A 17,381-nucleotide genomic window follows, 5' to 3' on the forward strand; every position below is an offset into this window, starting at 1 on the left:
GCAGCATCTGCAGCTTCTCCTCCAGCGAGGAGCCGCATGACCAACACGTCTCTCCTTGAATAATAATAACTGACCTTCATTACCATCACTTACTGAATATTCTATGAAGTGTTCATGTTTTCTGATATTTAATCCATCATGCAGCCTCCAGTTCTCCGCCTGAGCCCGATGTGACGCGGGTCAATCCTTCACAATTACGACTGCTCTAATATGCAGCACTGCAGGAAACGTGTATCTAAAAGAAATATTTCCTGATCTCTCCAGATAAAAGTCAAACCCAATAATATTATTGTGCGATTTAATGGGGTCAATTGTTTGCTTTCCACAAGGTGCCGCGGCACAAAGCCGAGGTGGAAGGGTTCATGGTTTTAAAATCCACTGTATATTTATTTTCCCTCGGGCTGCTTGGTTCCTTTGAATGTTTTCTCAGATCCCTGATCCTCGCTGAGGGATGAGTCAGCTCCAGATGATCCTATAGGTGAGCGCGGGAGTCAGGAGCTCCCTCCATGTTCTCGGGACCAGAGGCTGTGACCTTGTATAATCCTCCACATCATCTCCAGTCACAATCTGCTCAGCGCTTTCCGCACCGAGGACTCGAATTTAAGAAAGACAAGACAGAAAAAACCCTATTGAGCTGTTTTGTGAGCAAGAGCCATCCTTTGTGTGCGTGTGTCCTCTTTTTTATTATCATTTCCCATTTATGGCTCTCGGCACAAGCCAACAAACTGTATCAGCAGATACAGTTTCTCTCCAACGCTCGGCCTCGCAGTATACGACCAGAAACCAATTTCGGGAGGCGGCAATGAAAACGGAAAAAAAAGAATCAGGCCAGTTCTCTGGGGAGAGATAGAGGGGCAGAATGTAAACTTCCCTAGGAAACCATCCCTGGTGGCTTCAGCTGTGAAAAATAAAAAGCTCCTAATACTCATAACAAGATAAACTGAGTGGACACTTTGCATTAAGCTGGTTACATGGATTACGTAATGACTGTAACATACACCACCCACTCAGGGATATGTTTATCCTCTTGTGGAATTTGAGGGACACTTTTGTTTTTTTCAGTTTCATTATTTATAAGTGTTTTTAAGCATGTTAATGGAATTGAATGTCACATATCTTACATGATGTTCACAGCAAATATATATATTTATGTATTTTGCTGAATAAACTAGAGACAGGGGGAATGTGTGGTGTCAGTGGCATCTTCACATTTACTGTAAAAATATGATAGATCAACTAATTTAACGCTTAATTATAAGAAAATTACTTCCGTATAATAACGCGTCATCAATTTTCCAGTTTCCACTCTTCATGCTAAGTTTAGCTGAATAACCAACGGCCCGTGACATTTTCTATACAAACAGCAGAATCATCAAACCCTTGATAATAAAACAATGTCTGCTTGACTCTTATTCTTATTTTGAAACAGGAGACAGGAAGGACATCACATGAGATGAGATGCGTAAACAAAAAAACTGATAATACCGTCACAAAATGATCAAAATTCGTGCAAATACAATAATGATCATACATCTGATAACTCTGCATCTTTAAAGAATCATGCTAGCCTTTTTATTTCCTGTTTCCACTCTGTATGCTAAGTTTAGCTAACCTGCATATTAGCTGTAAAAACACAAGGGCAGTATTGATTAGCTCATCTCGCTCTTTATAATAAAATAAATCATGCACATTTACCAAAATATTTGACCGTTCCCTTAACGGGCCGATGACCTCAAGGATTCTGTAATGATTTAAAGGACTGCGACAAAAGGCCTTCATGCCTCGTGGTCCACTCTGTTAAAACTGTGCGTCCCAAAGCCTGAATAAAGTTGGCATTTGAATTATGATCCCAATCATCTCTCTGCCTCGCAGCTCTTGCAGAAGCTGCAGGACGGAAGTGAAGGTCACTTGTTTCTGTAATTAATTACTTCACTCCGTGCATCTTTGAATTGGATCTGTTTGCATCTCCGTGGACAGAACGGGGCTTTGTTCACTTCCCAGTCTATAAGTCCCTGATCAAGAACAACACAATATTACATTCTGCTATTCGAGACGCGTATGTCGGCGCACTATTTTTCACACGTTTGCCTTTGAGACAAAAATACATAACAGTGCTCTTAATTCGCATTGGCAGTCTGCCAGGAAAAGTTAGGATATGAACTTGGGGGGGGGGGGAGCGCAGTTTCCCTCGATAACAATGGCACACTTTATTGCTCTTTAGCTCACAATGGTGTTTCTGTGCAGCTCGTGGTGCTGCTGCAGTATCCTGTTATGGGGGAACAATCCAATTCCTCCGACATAGCTACAGATCAGCCCGAGAATAACAATCAGCAAATACATCATTCAAGTAATACGGCGAGGAGCCACTTCAGGCTGCTCTGTTCATAAATAATAAAAAAAGATGTAGAGCTCTATCATAAGAAAAGCCTGTTTAGTCAATGCTAACACACATATTACACAGAATTATGAACATTCAGCTACAGGATGCTTTAAGGGGACTGATATATCTGATCTGCTGCTGGGACATGAATATTTCATTCGGTTAGTCAGCAGCATTGCAGTGGCTCATTTCATATTTCTATACAAACCGGTGCTCAGACTAACATGCATTTGCCTTGATGAATAAGTGATCTCTCTCTCCCTGTCTCTCTCTCTCCCTCCCTCTCTGTCTCTCCATCTCCCAAACTCTCTGCCCCTCTCATATTGTTCGACTGTCAACAAATGACACACGCCAAAGATGTAGTGAACAAACAAACTAATGGACAAGTGAGTCCACACCACTGATTGTTGGTGTGTAGCATGTGTCCGTTTATGTGTGTGTGTGTGCGTGCATGTGTGCAATATGCGTGTGCATCAAAGCATGTGCGCATGCGTGTGTCTCTGGTGCCCTGCCAGAGTCTGAGCCCGTTCTGCTGAGTGGGCAGATTCTCTGGCGTAGTGTCCCATCGGAGTGACGAGTGCATTTAGAAACAGCCTGATGGAGTCATTAACGGCAGCACCGCTCATTAGCAGCACATACACATTCACATACACACACACAAACACACACAGCAACAATAGCGTCATTACACTGACAACAGATAAATCTATAAAATCCAGATGAAACGTTTATGCGGAGCCGCGATATGGAACATAATATCATTTAAGAGGCAGGCTGACAAATGTGTTTATGAAAGCGAGCAATCACATCCACACCCACAAGCACAATCAAACTGTATTGATTACTGGAATAACAACAAAGCTTCCATTATCGATCCTCTTGTCCTTTTTTTGTGTATGAGATTCAAGCAATGTCGAGTAATCAAGGGCATCACAGCAGCGGCCCGGCGAACACACAACAGCTCCTCTTCCTGGAAGAGCCCGGGCAGACAACAGAACGGGAGTCATCAATAATCCAGATTTTCTACCGAGGAAGGCTCGTATTTTTGTGGCAGTTTAACTTCCACGTAGGCTTTGGGCGTATGTGATTATTAAAAATGACTTAATCGAGGATCATAAAGCTAAAAACTGGCTTTAATCACCGCTATGCATACTCACAACCTGACAAGAGGTACTGTAATTCTGACGGGTTTTTCCGGGCGCGTTGGCTAAGCTACATTATACCATTCTAAATCAGCATTAGGCATTACATCACAGCCGTGAGAGAGAGAGAGAGAGAGAGAGAGGCAAATAAGTGGGAAACGGCTTCAAAGGGAACATTATGTTCTCTCTGATTATTAGACTCAAATGGCAGCACTTCCTATTTGCATCAGGTGACTCATCTGCAGAGGCAATCCAGATTTATTTTGGACCCGATTCACAACCGCAGCGAGGAGCCCGAGAAGCCCGGTGCAGGAATCAAACCTCCCCCCCCCCCCCCCGACAGTTAATGGCACCGTGCTCATGATGAATACGCCAGACAACCATTCAGACACAGAACCGAAATTATCCTTAAAGCTGCGGAGACACACAGTCAATTATGAGCGTGGCTGACGGGTGCCGAGGTGTCAGAGGAGCTGGAGTCTGCAGCTTGAATCGACTTGATTATTTAAAAAGACATTACCAGCTGAATTATGTGATTGTTGCTAGAGTCAGAAAACAAAACAGCTATACAGCAGGATGGTAACGCGTTGGCAGACACGCGGCCATTACTTCTAGCTTGCCTCTATTAGTGCGATTCTCAGCTCATTATATCGGGAGGAACACCAACGATATCCTGATGAATTACTCCAGTCAAGACAGCACTTGTTAAACCGAGCGTGGGACAATAAAAAAAAATCATCTGATTTATGGAGGAGACGGGACACAAATGCATAAACGTTCAACACACAGCAGCAGAGAGAGAGAGAGGACGGAGACACTGCGGTAACATTATGGAAAGAGGCCGGGCGCTCACCTAGCTGTGCCCTCTCCCTCTGGACATCCTTGAAGTTGAGTCCGCTGGTCAAGGTGCTCTCCCGGTAGCGGTGCAGGGCCTCGCGCCTCCCGTTGGTCCCCAGCTCCCGGAGCACGGAGGCTTTGAGGGGCTCGGCCTTCAGACCGTGGGCCCATCCTGAGACGTCCGGTAGCGTCCACTTCACCAGGTCCTCCAGCCGCACAACCACCTTCTCACACACTGCAATTACCTCGTGCTGAAATGAGGCAGGGCAGAACCCCGGTTACAATCAGCAGAATGATGGGAGCTGAAGATGTGCAGCATGCAAAGATAAGGATCATTTACTAGTGCAGGAATTGTACAACTTGCTTAGACAGAAATAAATAATTTAAGAAATAATCAAATATGCATATCTGCAGCTTCGCATGACTGAATTTTTGAAAGTGATATCTACAAACAAATATATCAGTCTGTACAAACATTTTTCAGATTAAAATAACAAAACTATTACTTCCTGTAAAACTGCATTAGAAATCATTGCATCTAATCAGAGGGAACTTTTCTCTACAGACCTAAAACCCCTGCTGTTCAACATTAGGCTATTTTCACATTGTAACCCCAGTGTGGTACTGTACAGCTCCTTTACTGAAGAAAAACAGAAACACTAACACATGTTATTATAAAGTGGAGTAGTGAGCCACTGCTAAACACTGATATATTGTCCTGACAATCAGATATTTGTGCTCGGCGTCTAGACTCGACATAACGAGTTCTCAACATTCTCTCCTCCACCTCCGCTCGTTAAATGTTATGTTTACATTTGCTTGTATTGTTCGTACATGCACATACTGAACTCGCAATGGTTGTGTTGCTTTTAAATGCACATTTGAAGTATCTGAAAGAAGCTCAAACCGTCCTTCTACAATGTTAATGTTGCACTTTCGATATGTTGTTGGCGCTATATTATTACTTTTATTGATTAGTATTATTTAGATATAAAGCTCTTTGAACACTTTCAGCACATTTTAACAATAACACAATAATACCGATAAACATAATACTCTTGATCACTTATAAATAATAACGCACAATTTAATTTCCATGATTATATACTTGACAATATTTATCTCTGAAATCCACGTATGCAGTTAATTTCAGTACAAATACCTCACATGTGCATTTAAGGAAAGTGCTTAAGTGAATGTAGCTGCATTCCAACAGTGGTTAGTCATGTTTGGCTGTGTGAGGCGACATAATCAGGCTCAAAGGTCGAGGGCAAGAAGGGCTTAAAGACAAACGGCTCAAAGCTGGAGTCGGTGGAAGAAACAGAACAAACAAGAGAACGTACAGCTGTGGATGAACATACAAGTAAATTACAGCTGCATGAATATGGAATTATGTGAATTGAATTTGACGCCAGCAGTTAAATCAATGTTGATGAGGACAGATATGTTTTTGGACTTTTTCTCCGATTAGCATTTAGGGAAGTCAGGGCTCTTCGTATTCACCATGAATGCTGAGGTTTGGGTTTTTTTTTTAGGCATTTAAATCCCGCGTCACACTCTGTGGCTATGATTCCACCTTCCAGAGTGTAGAGGAGTAGAAGAAAGGTAATTTGCTGGAGCCCGGGTGTATAATGACTGAACTGGAGAAAGCTGCGAGCCAGCGCTCTCCCTGACACACAGTCAAATTAATGTGACACTGTCAAGGAAACTATAAATGTAAATCCATCGCGGTGACGTGCACGGCTGACACTGAGGGCTGGATATAGCCGCGGCGGTTTTGTGTACATACTTCAGTCTGCTCACTTGGCTCACTTAATAAGATTTGCTCTCTTAGCAGTGTGTGCTTCGACCTTTCTTTTTTTCTCTCTCTCTCCGAGGTTGATTCAACGTCTTTTAATAACTCTCATGCTCAAAGAACTACGAGTCCGACATGGGGGGAGAGGGAAGGAAGCAGAGATCCTTAAATGTGTTTCCATTTGAAGGGGCTAATGGATGAAGTGCTTGTAACCAACAGAGTGAAGTGGTGTGCTGGACGACGGCTATTACAGAAACAGGGAAATCTGGAGGACAGATGTGTACAGGGCAGAAACACAGGCTCCGGGTCGCTCTCTGATGTTTACATTGGTTATCTCCAATTTAGCAGGCATCTGCGTCCCTGGACACATTTCCCCCTCAAAAGAGCCTGACATTAAAATAACACTCATTTATGTCCTGTATGAATATAGAGACGGTGCGTGCAATAAAATAACAAACCCATGCAAACAAATTAAATCCCAACTCTGCAGTAAAAACCTTCCTTTGTGGAGCTTAACTGCAAAGGTTGTTTTTTTTTTTATGGGCATCTGACGCTTCATCCCACACGTTTTAATGGATCCTTTCAAAGAGTTCCTGTTATTTCATCTCCATTTGCTAAAAGACAAACAGCTTTTCACAGTCTCTCTGTACAATTACCTATATTCACTCCTCACGTCACCCGCGACTATACAGGCATATCAAATCCCAACCGGTTGGAGACAGTATTTCCTTATAAAGGAAAAAAGCCTGCGAGGGATAGCTTGATATAGCCGTGCCTCCCTCACTAAGTAGAAACATCAAACATGGGTTTTCGGTCTTCTTATAATGAGCTGTCTTCAGCTGTCAAGTGGTGCCGGGTGCTTGGAACCAGCTTTCCGTGCTGTGAAAAACTGACTGCCGCTATTGCAGTCAAAAAAGCAGGCCATTTGAATAATATAGAGTAACAGCAAATAGACTTCAGCCTGCAGCCAAAAAACCACACGGCTCTGTATCTCTGCAGAATTAGCTACTGTACTTTGATGCAATCTACTGACGGAGAAACAAAACCCAACCGAATATTCCACTTCAGTCCGTCTGAAACAAAAAGACTGAAAAAAATATAATGCACTGAATGTTCTGCTGCTGATGTATGAGGCAAATAGCAAGGCTTCAAGTAATTCAATAGCACGCCAGAGCGTCCACGCAGCACCAGCAAAACCTTGAAAGCCCAGAGCCGCTCCCTCCGTATCAATCAGCCGAATGACACGGCGCCTTGTGCGAGTGTCAACAGATCCTGTTCGGGGACTTGTTCGGCTCAGGACCAAAACACAACAGGTGAGAGCAATTCAGCAGCTGTCAACACAGTCCAGAACATAATCAGTCTATGAACTGAGCCGCGGCTGGAAGAAAGAAACAAAACAACAACAACAACGGGATTCGACCATTAGCTTTATTTCGACCTCCGCCAAAGAAGTTGTGTTTTTAGTGGTGTTTGTTTGATTGTTTACTTGTTTGTTACAAGCATTAACCAGAAATAACTTTATGGATTCCCACGAAACTTGGTGAAAAGATGCGGTATAGGTCAGAGAAGAGCCCCTTCAATTTTGGTGTGAATCCAGGAATCTTCTATTACTTTCTTCAACTTTGCAAAATAGGGCTTTTATTTTGACAGTTTCACCAATTTCCAGAGGAGTAATTCCTGGATGTTAATGAAAGAGCACAGAGGGGCCTGGTATCTCTGAGTTCGAGGAACTTGGTGCTGTTTGATTGAATTAAAGAGGACAGCTGGGCCTTGACGGCAGTGTGCGCTCTGCTCAGTGCCCTTCTGCTTGTTTTTATTACTTTACCAGACACTTTCAGCTGCTGTGATGCAGCACATTCAGTCAGGACGCTGAGCCCGGGCTTATGGTTTGTGTTTAAGCAAATACTGTAGACTTAGGAACCGTGCCGGGGTTTCTGAGAAGCAGCCAACCGGGTCAGTTATTGAGTCGAGCAGCCAAACAACAGGGAGAGCCGGATCGAACCAGAGCTGCAGCCCCGTGATTATCCTCATTTCTGTTTCATCTGTCGATTCAATAATATTTCAGCTGATAAAGACTCAACAGTGAAAAATGATCACAATACTTTGTGTCCAGCCAGCAGCGTCCAAAACGCACGGACACTCAATCCACAATCAGATAAAGTGAAGTGAGCAGCAAATATTTGAAATGTGAGAAGCTGCAGCCTGTGCACGTTTGACATTTTTGCAGCGCTGACACGACAACAATCCATGAATCAATCTGCAGCTATTTGGACGGTCAATAACTCATTCAAAGCATGTTTTCTTCTACATAAGTGCCCATAATTATCTGCTTGTGACTTATTAAATGTGAGTATTATGAAAGTGAATTTCTTGGTTAATTAGACTCTCGGCTGCACAAAACAACACAGGTTCAAATTGGACCATGTTCACGTACTTTTAACAAATCAATGACTTTAACAATAATTGGCAGACTGATTGATAATTGGAATATTAGTTAGCTGTAGCCCTATGTTTCTGCTTAATAAATGACTCAAATAACTCATCCTTTACTAATGACGTGGCTGATTAACTTTCTGCCAAACCAATTAATCCACTCATTGTTTCCACTCTCCATTAAGACGAATCATTCCAGTGGTATGCGTTGGCCTGGGGGGGGGGGGTCTCCTACTCGCCACTCGGATTTGTCCAGGGTTTCAAAGAGAAACTCGGGGGCCTCGCTCTCTCTCGCTCTCTCTCTCTCTAAACGCCCGCCCGTCCACACTGTGCTGTCATTTCCAGTTAGGCAGCCTACAGTTTAGCAAAGCAGCAGACACACAGCCAGCAGGCCACTTGATAATATAGGTCAGAGGACTGCAAGCCCACAGCCAAGAGGTGACACTCCACATCAGCAACATGCCAAACGGCCGGGTGTCATTTCACCGACACGTCCTGCACCGGTGCATTAGGAGCATTTATACACTCGGGGATCCTACACTCACAAGTCTCTTAATGTGTTGGTAGGATTTCACCTCGGGTGTGTCGATAAACGCACACACACACACACACACACACACATAGCCTACCCGAGTTAAAATGCAAGGTAACACATTAACTGCTGAATGTTACACTCTGTCGCAGCTCCTCCATCAATAATTCATGTTATTACTGCTGCGGCATGATATCTCCGAAAACACCGCCGAGCGAATTTATTGCTATGACTGCACATAATGGACTGAAAAACAGACTTCTGCTGTGAAGCTGTAGATAACTCTGTTCCGGCACGACTCCGGCAAATCTCACTGAAATTAAGCCCGTAAAAATCCATATCATTCAATTTGTATGGATGCAGCGGTGTACCGGTGGCGAAACAGAGCGCAGGGGACATTCCGAATTCTATGTTCGGTGATCCAATTAGAAACAATGCACCCTGAAATATTCCATATCGCCGCGAACAATTCCCCCCGCGAGAAATCCGTGCCACTGCGCGCCAGCAGAGGGGAAGACATTCCTGACTGTCAGCGTTCTGGGGCGGAGCGTTGCATCGCTCGGACAGGACTTTCAGCTCGGGAGTCAAAGGGATGCATGCTCCCAGTGGGTGGGTGTCTTTCTATACTGTCGGTACACACACACACACACACATACATGCACACACACACACACACACACACACACACACACTGCTCCTGTCATGCTGGGAAGGTTTCAGCCTGCTGCCTCCGAGAGGTCAGCGTTGGAATTCCTCAGGCCAAAGGAGATTAGTAATTGAGTAATGGACATGGTGACATGGACAATGAGGAGACAGAGAGGAAGAGAGAGCAGAGGTGGAGAGGAAGAGAGAGAGAGAGAGAGAGAGAGAGAACAGGGGTATGAAACACAATATGAGTTCATTATCTATCTCTCCTCCCCATGACTGACCTTGGCTTCAGTGTCCCAAAACAAACTTATCTGGGAATTAAACAGCAGCTCTGGGGAGTAAGCCAGGGACGATTGAATTAGAATATGTTGTGTTTTTCCTTTTCTTTTTTTAGAGACTGCCTCAAGACGAGACAGAGTTCAAGGTACAAGCGTTTAAAAGGTGAGAATTATTGTACATAATGTCCTGGCACTTAATGCATTGCAGTTCATTCATATGCATAAAAGTTGCTGTACTATCTGCGGGGCGCTGAACTCATCTTTTATTCACCGATTCCATTAAGAGATTGCTCTCACACGAGCCGCGGTGATATATGAACTCTGCATTTTTGGCGCGGTCATAATGACAAAGAGAAACAGCGAGATAACAGGAGTTTTTCAAAAGCCTTTTCGTGAAAGTGGGAGAGGCATCCATCATGTAAGGTGACACCGAGAAAGAGCTGCGTCAGCGCCCTGGAATCACTGCAGCTTTGTACCCTTGTATTTTTACAAATGCACAAACACACACACACATACACACACACTCTCTCTATCTCTCATCCACACACAAAAAAAAGCAGGATGATACTACACCACAGTTAAGAATGAGAAATATTGGCTGGAGTATTAAGGGAGAGTTTCTCATCTGTGGCTACATTCTCCTCAAAGGTTATAATAACGATCCACTGGAGCCGGGGGCGCTGGAGTCATGCATCAAGGCAAATGTCTGCCTGTACAAGTGGTTAGTCAATGACAAGGTGGAGAAAACGGGGCTGAAGAGCAGCGAGCGTCTCCTGCGTGTTGACAAACCAGGCGCTGCAGCAACATGTCATTACTACAGGCTACAAAGACACAAAGGAGTTTTGGGTGAAAACGAGTTGGACGCACGGGGAATGACAACTCTTAAACCGATGGGAAATGTTAGCAGGGCTTTTTATAGCCTTTGAAGTCCTGGCTATTCCATTTTAAAGGTTTTAAATTACACTATCCTTAAAAAGCTGGTAATAATTTACATGCTATTTCAGCAATGGTGAGGAATTCACTGGAGGGCAGTGTTCAGAGTTAATGACTTGTTCTGCAGCAGGAGGAGGCACACGTGCACGCTCCCCCCCACCACCTCTAAATTCCTGCCATTGTTGTGTGAATGGGGAGATTTGGTATAATGCACAGACCGGCCACGACCAGAGAGCAGTGTATGGATGGAAAAGATCACTGCATAAATGCGCCATTTCACATTTACACTCCAGTCATTCAGCCGAACGACCTTATCCATCAAAACGCTGCTTGCATATCTGAGCCACTTACACTTAACTCAACTAGCTTCCCAGATGCCTGAATTACCCATTCAGGGTTTCTCCCTGAGGAAAAATCAAAGAAGCAGCAAATGAATACAATCTAATTTCCCTACAAGCTGGTCCTTCCAAGCACTGGAACACATGCACGGACGACTGCCGTGAACTGAAGAAATGGCTCTGGACACATGCCAAAGTGTTTTCCACAGCAATCAATACTGGCCTACTGCTGCAGTCCCCAGCCTGTCACTGTGTGTGTCTGTGTCTGTGTCTGTGTGTGTGTGTGTGTGTGTGTGTGTGTGTGTGTGTGTGTGTGTTTGTGTGTGTGTTTGTGTGTGTGTGTGCCAAAGCCTTGTCAGCTACAGGGACAGAATAGAGGAGAAGAGAGGTCAGATGAAATCAGAGGTGATGATAATAGCCCATTAATATAACATGATCCAGAAATATTCTCCCAGGTTGTGGATTCCCATTAAGAGCCCCTCGCTGTGTTTGCAGTAAAGTGGGGTATATATAAAAATAAGATAAGCACAAGCAATTAAGCGCCTGAAGCCGAGTATACAGTAAGTGGGTGTTGTATGCGGCGCGCTGTTATCTACAACAGCTCTCTCCGAAACACAGAAAGTATCAGAGCCGGCGAGCAGCACACCAGCAGGAGAGGCAGGCCATTTGGACTGAGCAGAAATAATGTGTCACTCAATGAGTTTTAAAAACACATGTGACTGTTTAGTCGGTGGCAGTTAGCAGGCAGACAAATAGAGCGGAGGCCCCAACAGAGGGTTTGTCATAATGGGTGAGCAGCTCTGCACAAAGCCTATTTAGAGAGCAGGCAGAGCTCAACTGGTGGAGGGTAAACACTAGCTTGTCAGGGCTGAGATACAATGAGAAATAATGGAGGCACCTCCACATATATGGACTTAATAATTAACTCGGTATAAATAGATTAATACAGTTTTATCTGGATTTGCTCGTCAGCGAGCGCCCGGCGCCGAGAGCCAGGTTTACTCAATGAATCACTATTTGTGTTTGTGCCGCGCCGCAGCCGACTGCATTTAAAAAAGCTGGCTGCGTTTAAAAGGAAATTGACCTCCAACCCGGTGGCAAAAGAAAAACAAGCACAGTAGGTCATGGGTTGGTTCCACTTGCGGCCGCACGGCACACGGCGCAGGAGAGGCTGAGGGCAAACAAATACCTGAGAAATAACCAGGAAATTACATCATATCTCAGCACCGAGAACACGAGTGAATCAGTAATCCACTTCTACGGAGCTGGCTCAATACACAGCTGTAATGTCTTGGGGGGGTGGTGGTGGGGAGGGGGGGGGGGGACAAAGTTGAGGTATTTGAAGGATATTGGCTTCAGGCTTAAAGGTAATAACTATCTACAAGATAAGAGGTGCGATCACGCTGCACCGGCTGCTCCCCGCACGTCAAGTGTCCCAAACTGTTTCTGCTTCATGCCGAGTGAAGAAAATAGAAATAGAAAGAAAAGAATGGAGAGTAAATCCAACTGGATCTAAGAATGAGAGCTATGAGCCTCGTTGATACCGAGCTGTGGCTTCACCTCATGACGCGGCTGCTCCTCTGAGAACACAGCCCATTTCCTGAGAGCTCCAAGTTATCAGGTTCATATATCTGCATGAGTCACTGGGCTAATTTGAACTCCTGATTTTCAGCCAGTCAATTACAGATTTACGGTTCGGTGAAACCCCCCCCCCCCCAGCACATTAGGCAACCAGAGCCTTGGAGAAAATGTGACTAATGTGAGGTTAATAAACTGCTTAATAAAACACCTCAAAAAGAGGAAAATAAAAATGATCTTTTCACACGTACGTCACCCGGGCGCAGGGTTTTTAACAGCCGGCCGGTTTTAATATCACAGCTCGATCTCAGAGGCTGGTTCACCCTTCCTGTTTGTTTTCTGGATTACGGGTTTGCATCTGTAAGCACTCCTGGCTGACTCATGCGGTGCAGATTAGTGTTGTGGGGCAAAGTCAGCGAGAATCTGCACGGGCTCAGTGAAGGTCATAAAGTGACTTTAAGTTGTCAGGGCAATTTCCAGCGTGTAATATACAGTAAGTCGTCTGATTCGCCGAGAGCAGAAGGGGGGGGGGGGGTTGGACGAGGCTTTTGATGGAGCTCAGCCTGCAGGCAACTTCCATTCACTTACACATATCATCCCCCTGAATGATATCACTTTATGAGTCTAGCCTCCTCTATAATCACAGTGCAACTTCAAAGTAAGAGCATGTGTCTCTGGCGTTTGAAGGATTGTGCTGCGTTGCAAGTTGCTACATAATTCATGCGGGTGAATTATTTTTATTGCTCTGATGTTTCTACCCTGTTATCAAATACACAAACTACAACAGTAGGATGCTGTTGTTGTCCTTAATGTCTGTGCGAATTTGCAATGTTCGTTTTTACAGGATTCTGCTGTAATGTCTCATAATTCATGAGGTTCAATGACTTGTATCCCTCATGTTATGAAATACACAAACTACAGCGGGAGCAAGACTATTGCTTGAGAATATTTCATTTGCATGATTGTGAGCTGTAATGGAAGCTGCTACATAATTCATGGAGGTGCTTTAATTCTTCCCATGTTATCTAATACGCAAACTACAGCAGGGGTGGTGTGATCGGGTACTTTTCATTATGTCCCAGATTGTTTGAGAACATGTCATTTGCAGGATTATGCGATAATAAATGATTTTAAATTACTTATGCTCCTCTAAGGTCTCCACTCTGCTGTCTTATACTCTAGCTGAAGCTGCAGTAGGATCCTGTGCTTAATCTTTTGAGAATATTTCATAAGCATTCACAGGATTGTGTCATGAGATGCAAGTCGCTACATAATTAATGTTAGTAAATGACTTTAATTCCTCTTATGTAACCTCATATTCAATCTACAGCAGCAGAATGACCCTGTGATGTACTTTGTGTGTAATTGTTTGAGAATATTCCATTTGCATGTGCAGGATTGTGCTGTGAGGCCAGTTACTGCATTATTCATGTGGGTGAATGACTTTTACTTGTCTTATGTAACCTTTACACTCAAACTAAGAATGATCATGTGTTTCACTTTATGTCCCAAACTGTTTTGAGACTGTCACTTGCAGGATAAAGTGCTGTGATGCAAGTTCAGACATAATTTCCTCCCTCTTGTGTTTTCACAATGTTATCTAATACTTCAACCTGCAAGCTGTAAGTGCGATTCACTTTTCTGTCCTTAATTGTTGGAGAATAATTCATTTGCATTGGCACTGAAGCTCCTGCTGGTGGATTTAACCAATGGAGTGGAATGTAAGCACTTTGCAATGCAAATAAGTCTTTGGGAAAGGGGGCGGAGTTGACATGTCGTTGCGCAAAGTGTGGCCTCGGAAACCGACGATGCATGCACTCAAAGTAATTACTAAATAATTGCAGCGTGTTAAAGGCTAAAGCGAGGAAGGCTTCGGGAGATGATACCCGCTCGCGGAGGAATCCTTCCACAAATGGCCATAAATAGCCATCTTTCTCATGAAGGGGGGAAATGTGATAGCCACTCTTATTACTCAAGAGGAAAGAATGTAAGTAAACCATCAGCGGAAGAGTCAAGTACAAACACCGCTTTGTCCTTCCCCATAAACAATGTAACAGCAGCGGAGAGTCGCCGCCGATCACAGGCGCAGAGCAGCAATCAAAGCGCTGGATGAGGAAAATCAGAAGAGGGAACAGATCCTCATTTGTTGACGGTGAGAAGAAGAAGAAAAAAAACACCCTCAAGAGATCAGAGTGATGCCATTCAATGAAACCGGATCACACGCGCCACATATGGCCACAGTCAATCATGACCATTAGCTCCCTGTGCCAACAACAACGCCTCGATGCAACTCACACAGGGACGTCTCACAATGTCGGGTTATGAAAAATGTCCACATGGGAAAAAAAAGAAAATATGCAAAGCGTGGAGAAAGAGAGAGAGAGAGGAGTTAAAACGTGTCGGCGCTGGCTCCGCTCCGCTTTATTACCAGAGCTCTGCCTCTCTTTCAACATCAGGCAGCATTACAACATCTCCAGCAACTATCGCACCGAGCGATCTGAGCCACATTGATCCCGTGCATTCATTATCGTTTCGCAATTTCCGCCCATATGTCAGCATTTGACACGCTTCAACCCAGAGAAATGAAAACGACGGAGCCCCAGCGCAGGATTCTTGCGGATTTTCCCTCTTTATAACACAATTAACCCCACGGAGCGCAGCGCAGCCTTATGGAGCGCAGCTGGACAAGTGCACATTCAGCAGTTGACACCACAATAGACAAACAGACTCAAGGAAGACTGTAGTCCCTCCACTGACCCGGACACATCAATGTCAATATCCATACATGCGCCTCTAAATGTCCCCAGAGATTCAGCAGCAACCAGCAACACAGATGCGGCTCGTGAAGAAAGAAGGGCTCGCAAACAGGAACAGGAACAAGACACACGATTAAAAACTAATCACACATATTACGCGTGATTATTCATCAGGCGATTAACAGTCCTACCTCTCCATGAGCGACTGTCCGTCCCTGGGGAGTATCCTCGGGTAGAAAATAAAGTTTGGAGCTTGATAAAAGTTGCTTGCTTGTTCTTTCCTCCCAGAGCAGCTGAAGCTCCGCTATGCAAATAGGATCCTCCGGTTTACATCTGACGAAGAAGAAGTCTCCGAGGGACAGAATCCTCGGTTTGCAGTCCCGGTTCAATTTAAAGGCTTTATAGAATATATATGGTCCATGTAAACCGCAAGACGAGCCCACCCACTGTAGAGGAGAAACAAAACGAGACAGATTAATGAATGGATTTTTTTATCAACTCATTTTGTAAACAAATCATACATTGGCACAAACACATTCCAAACATTCGTGCGCAATTACGCACGGCTGGCGAATATCGCATTGAGCATTTTCTGCGCACAATTAGTATCATGCAGGGCTATAACTATTTTTAGATGGTCAACATATGACACAGATGTGGTCGAATGAGCCGCAGAGTGTAAAAGTTTTCTCCGGATCGAACACATGAGGACATTTGGACGGAAGGCGACGACGAGCGCAGAGCGAAAAAAAAAAAAATCAAACAATTCGACGGTTGATAACAAACGTTACCTTCAGTGAGTTCGGCTCCATCTCGACGTTATGAATTGATTAAACTCAACACGCTCTCCAAACTTGCTGGCTTGAATGGATTGCCGAAGGTCCTGCAAGGAACACGCGTCCGTGGAGTTTCAAACATCGAGCACAGTCGATGGCGAACGATGGGAAAAATTCGTTTTGAGAGTAAACATCCTTCAGGAGGCATTGCGTAAACCCATGTGCTAATTTAATGGCGGAAATCGGCGATACCGTTTTTATGGCGCATTTATATGGCGCGTTATCACGTGTTTTGACCGCATATTACCGTATAACTATAAACAGACCAATCATTTTTAATCGTGACTGATTATAAATTGTGTATATAGACATAAAACACTAAATTCACTCATTTTCCTGCCTTAAAAAGATGAATTTGTGCCGGTATTCAGCGTTAACGCGTTGCTGTGTGGATATGTGTCTTCCAGGACTTGCGTGAAAGACGTTCAGTATGAAAGCAAATTTCTCACAGTAATGACACTGAGGATGTCTTCAAGAAACAATGTTACATGAGCGTTAATAGGGTTATCAACTGATTCCTCAAACGTGAGAGCCGCGAGGTGTCGGCGCAGCTCTGAGAGCAGCGGTGTGTGTGTCTGTGTGCGTGTGCCGGGGCTCAAGCGCACAGGTTTGGGGCTTTAAAGCTGGAAGAATAATGGCCTTTATGTATTTTTTGAGGCGAACATGAGAAAAGACGAATTTGGGCGAGTTAGGAGAGTGGCGCGTCACGAGCCTGGATTCACGAGGCGCGCTCCTTTTATCCACGAATCACGTTAAAAACGCGGCGCTGACTTTGTGCGTGTTTATTAGAAATAAGTCACACTTGCAAGATCAGAGCCACTTATATATTTGTATAAACACGGGATTATTTGCATATAGATGAAATACAATCATTGATTATTGATTTCAGCGATGA

General features: G+C 44.2%; 1 protein-coding gene across 1 annotated transcript in view; it reads right to left on the bottom strand.

Annotated features, from left to right (window-relative positions):
• Nucleotides 1–16,603, bottom strand: part of arid5b (AT-rich interaction domain 5B) — a 77,755-nt gene extending 61,152 nt beyond the window's left edge. Inside the window, exons 1-3 of the mRNA XM_062401102.1 lie at nt 16,442–16,603; nt 15,842–16,096; nt 4,376–4,610 (exon numbers count right to left, since the gene is read on the bottom strand). Coding sequence (XP_062257086.1) covers nt 4,376–4,610; nt 15,842–16,096; nt 16,442–16,462 — 511 coding nt within the window. The 5' untranslated portion in view covers nt 16,463–16,603. The remainder of the gene's footprint in view (nt 1–4,375; nt 4,611–15,841; nt 16,097–16,441) is intronic.
• Nucleotides 16,604–17,381: the final 778 nt, after the last annotated feature.

Source organism: Platichthys flesus, chromosome 12, assembly GCF_949316205.1.
Source record: "Platichthys flesus chromosome 12, fPlaFle2.1, whole genome shotgun sequence".
Taxonomy (NCBI): Eukaryota; Metazoa; Chordata; class Actinopteri; order Pleuronectiformes; family Pleuronectidae; genus Platichthys; species Platichthys flesus.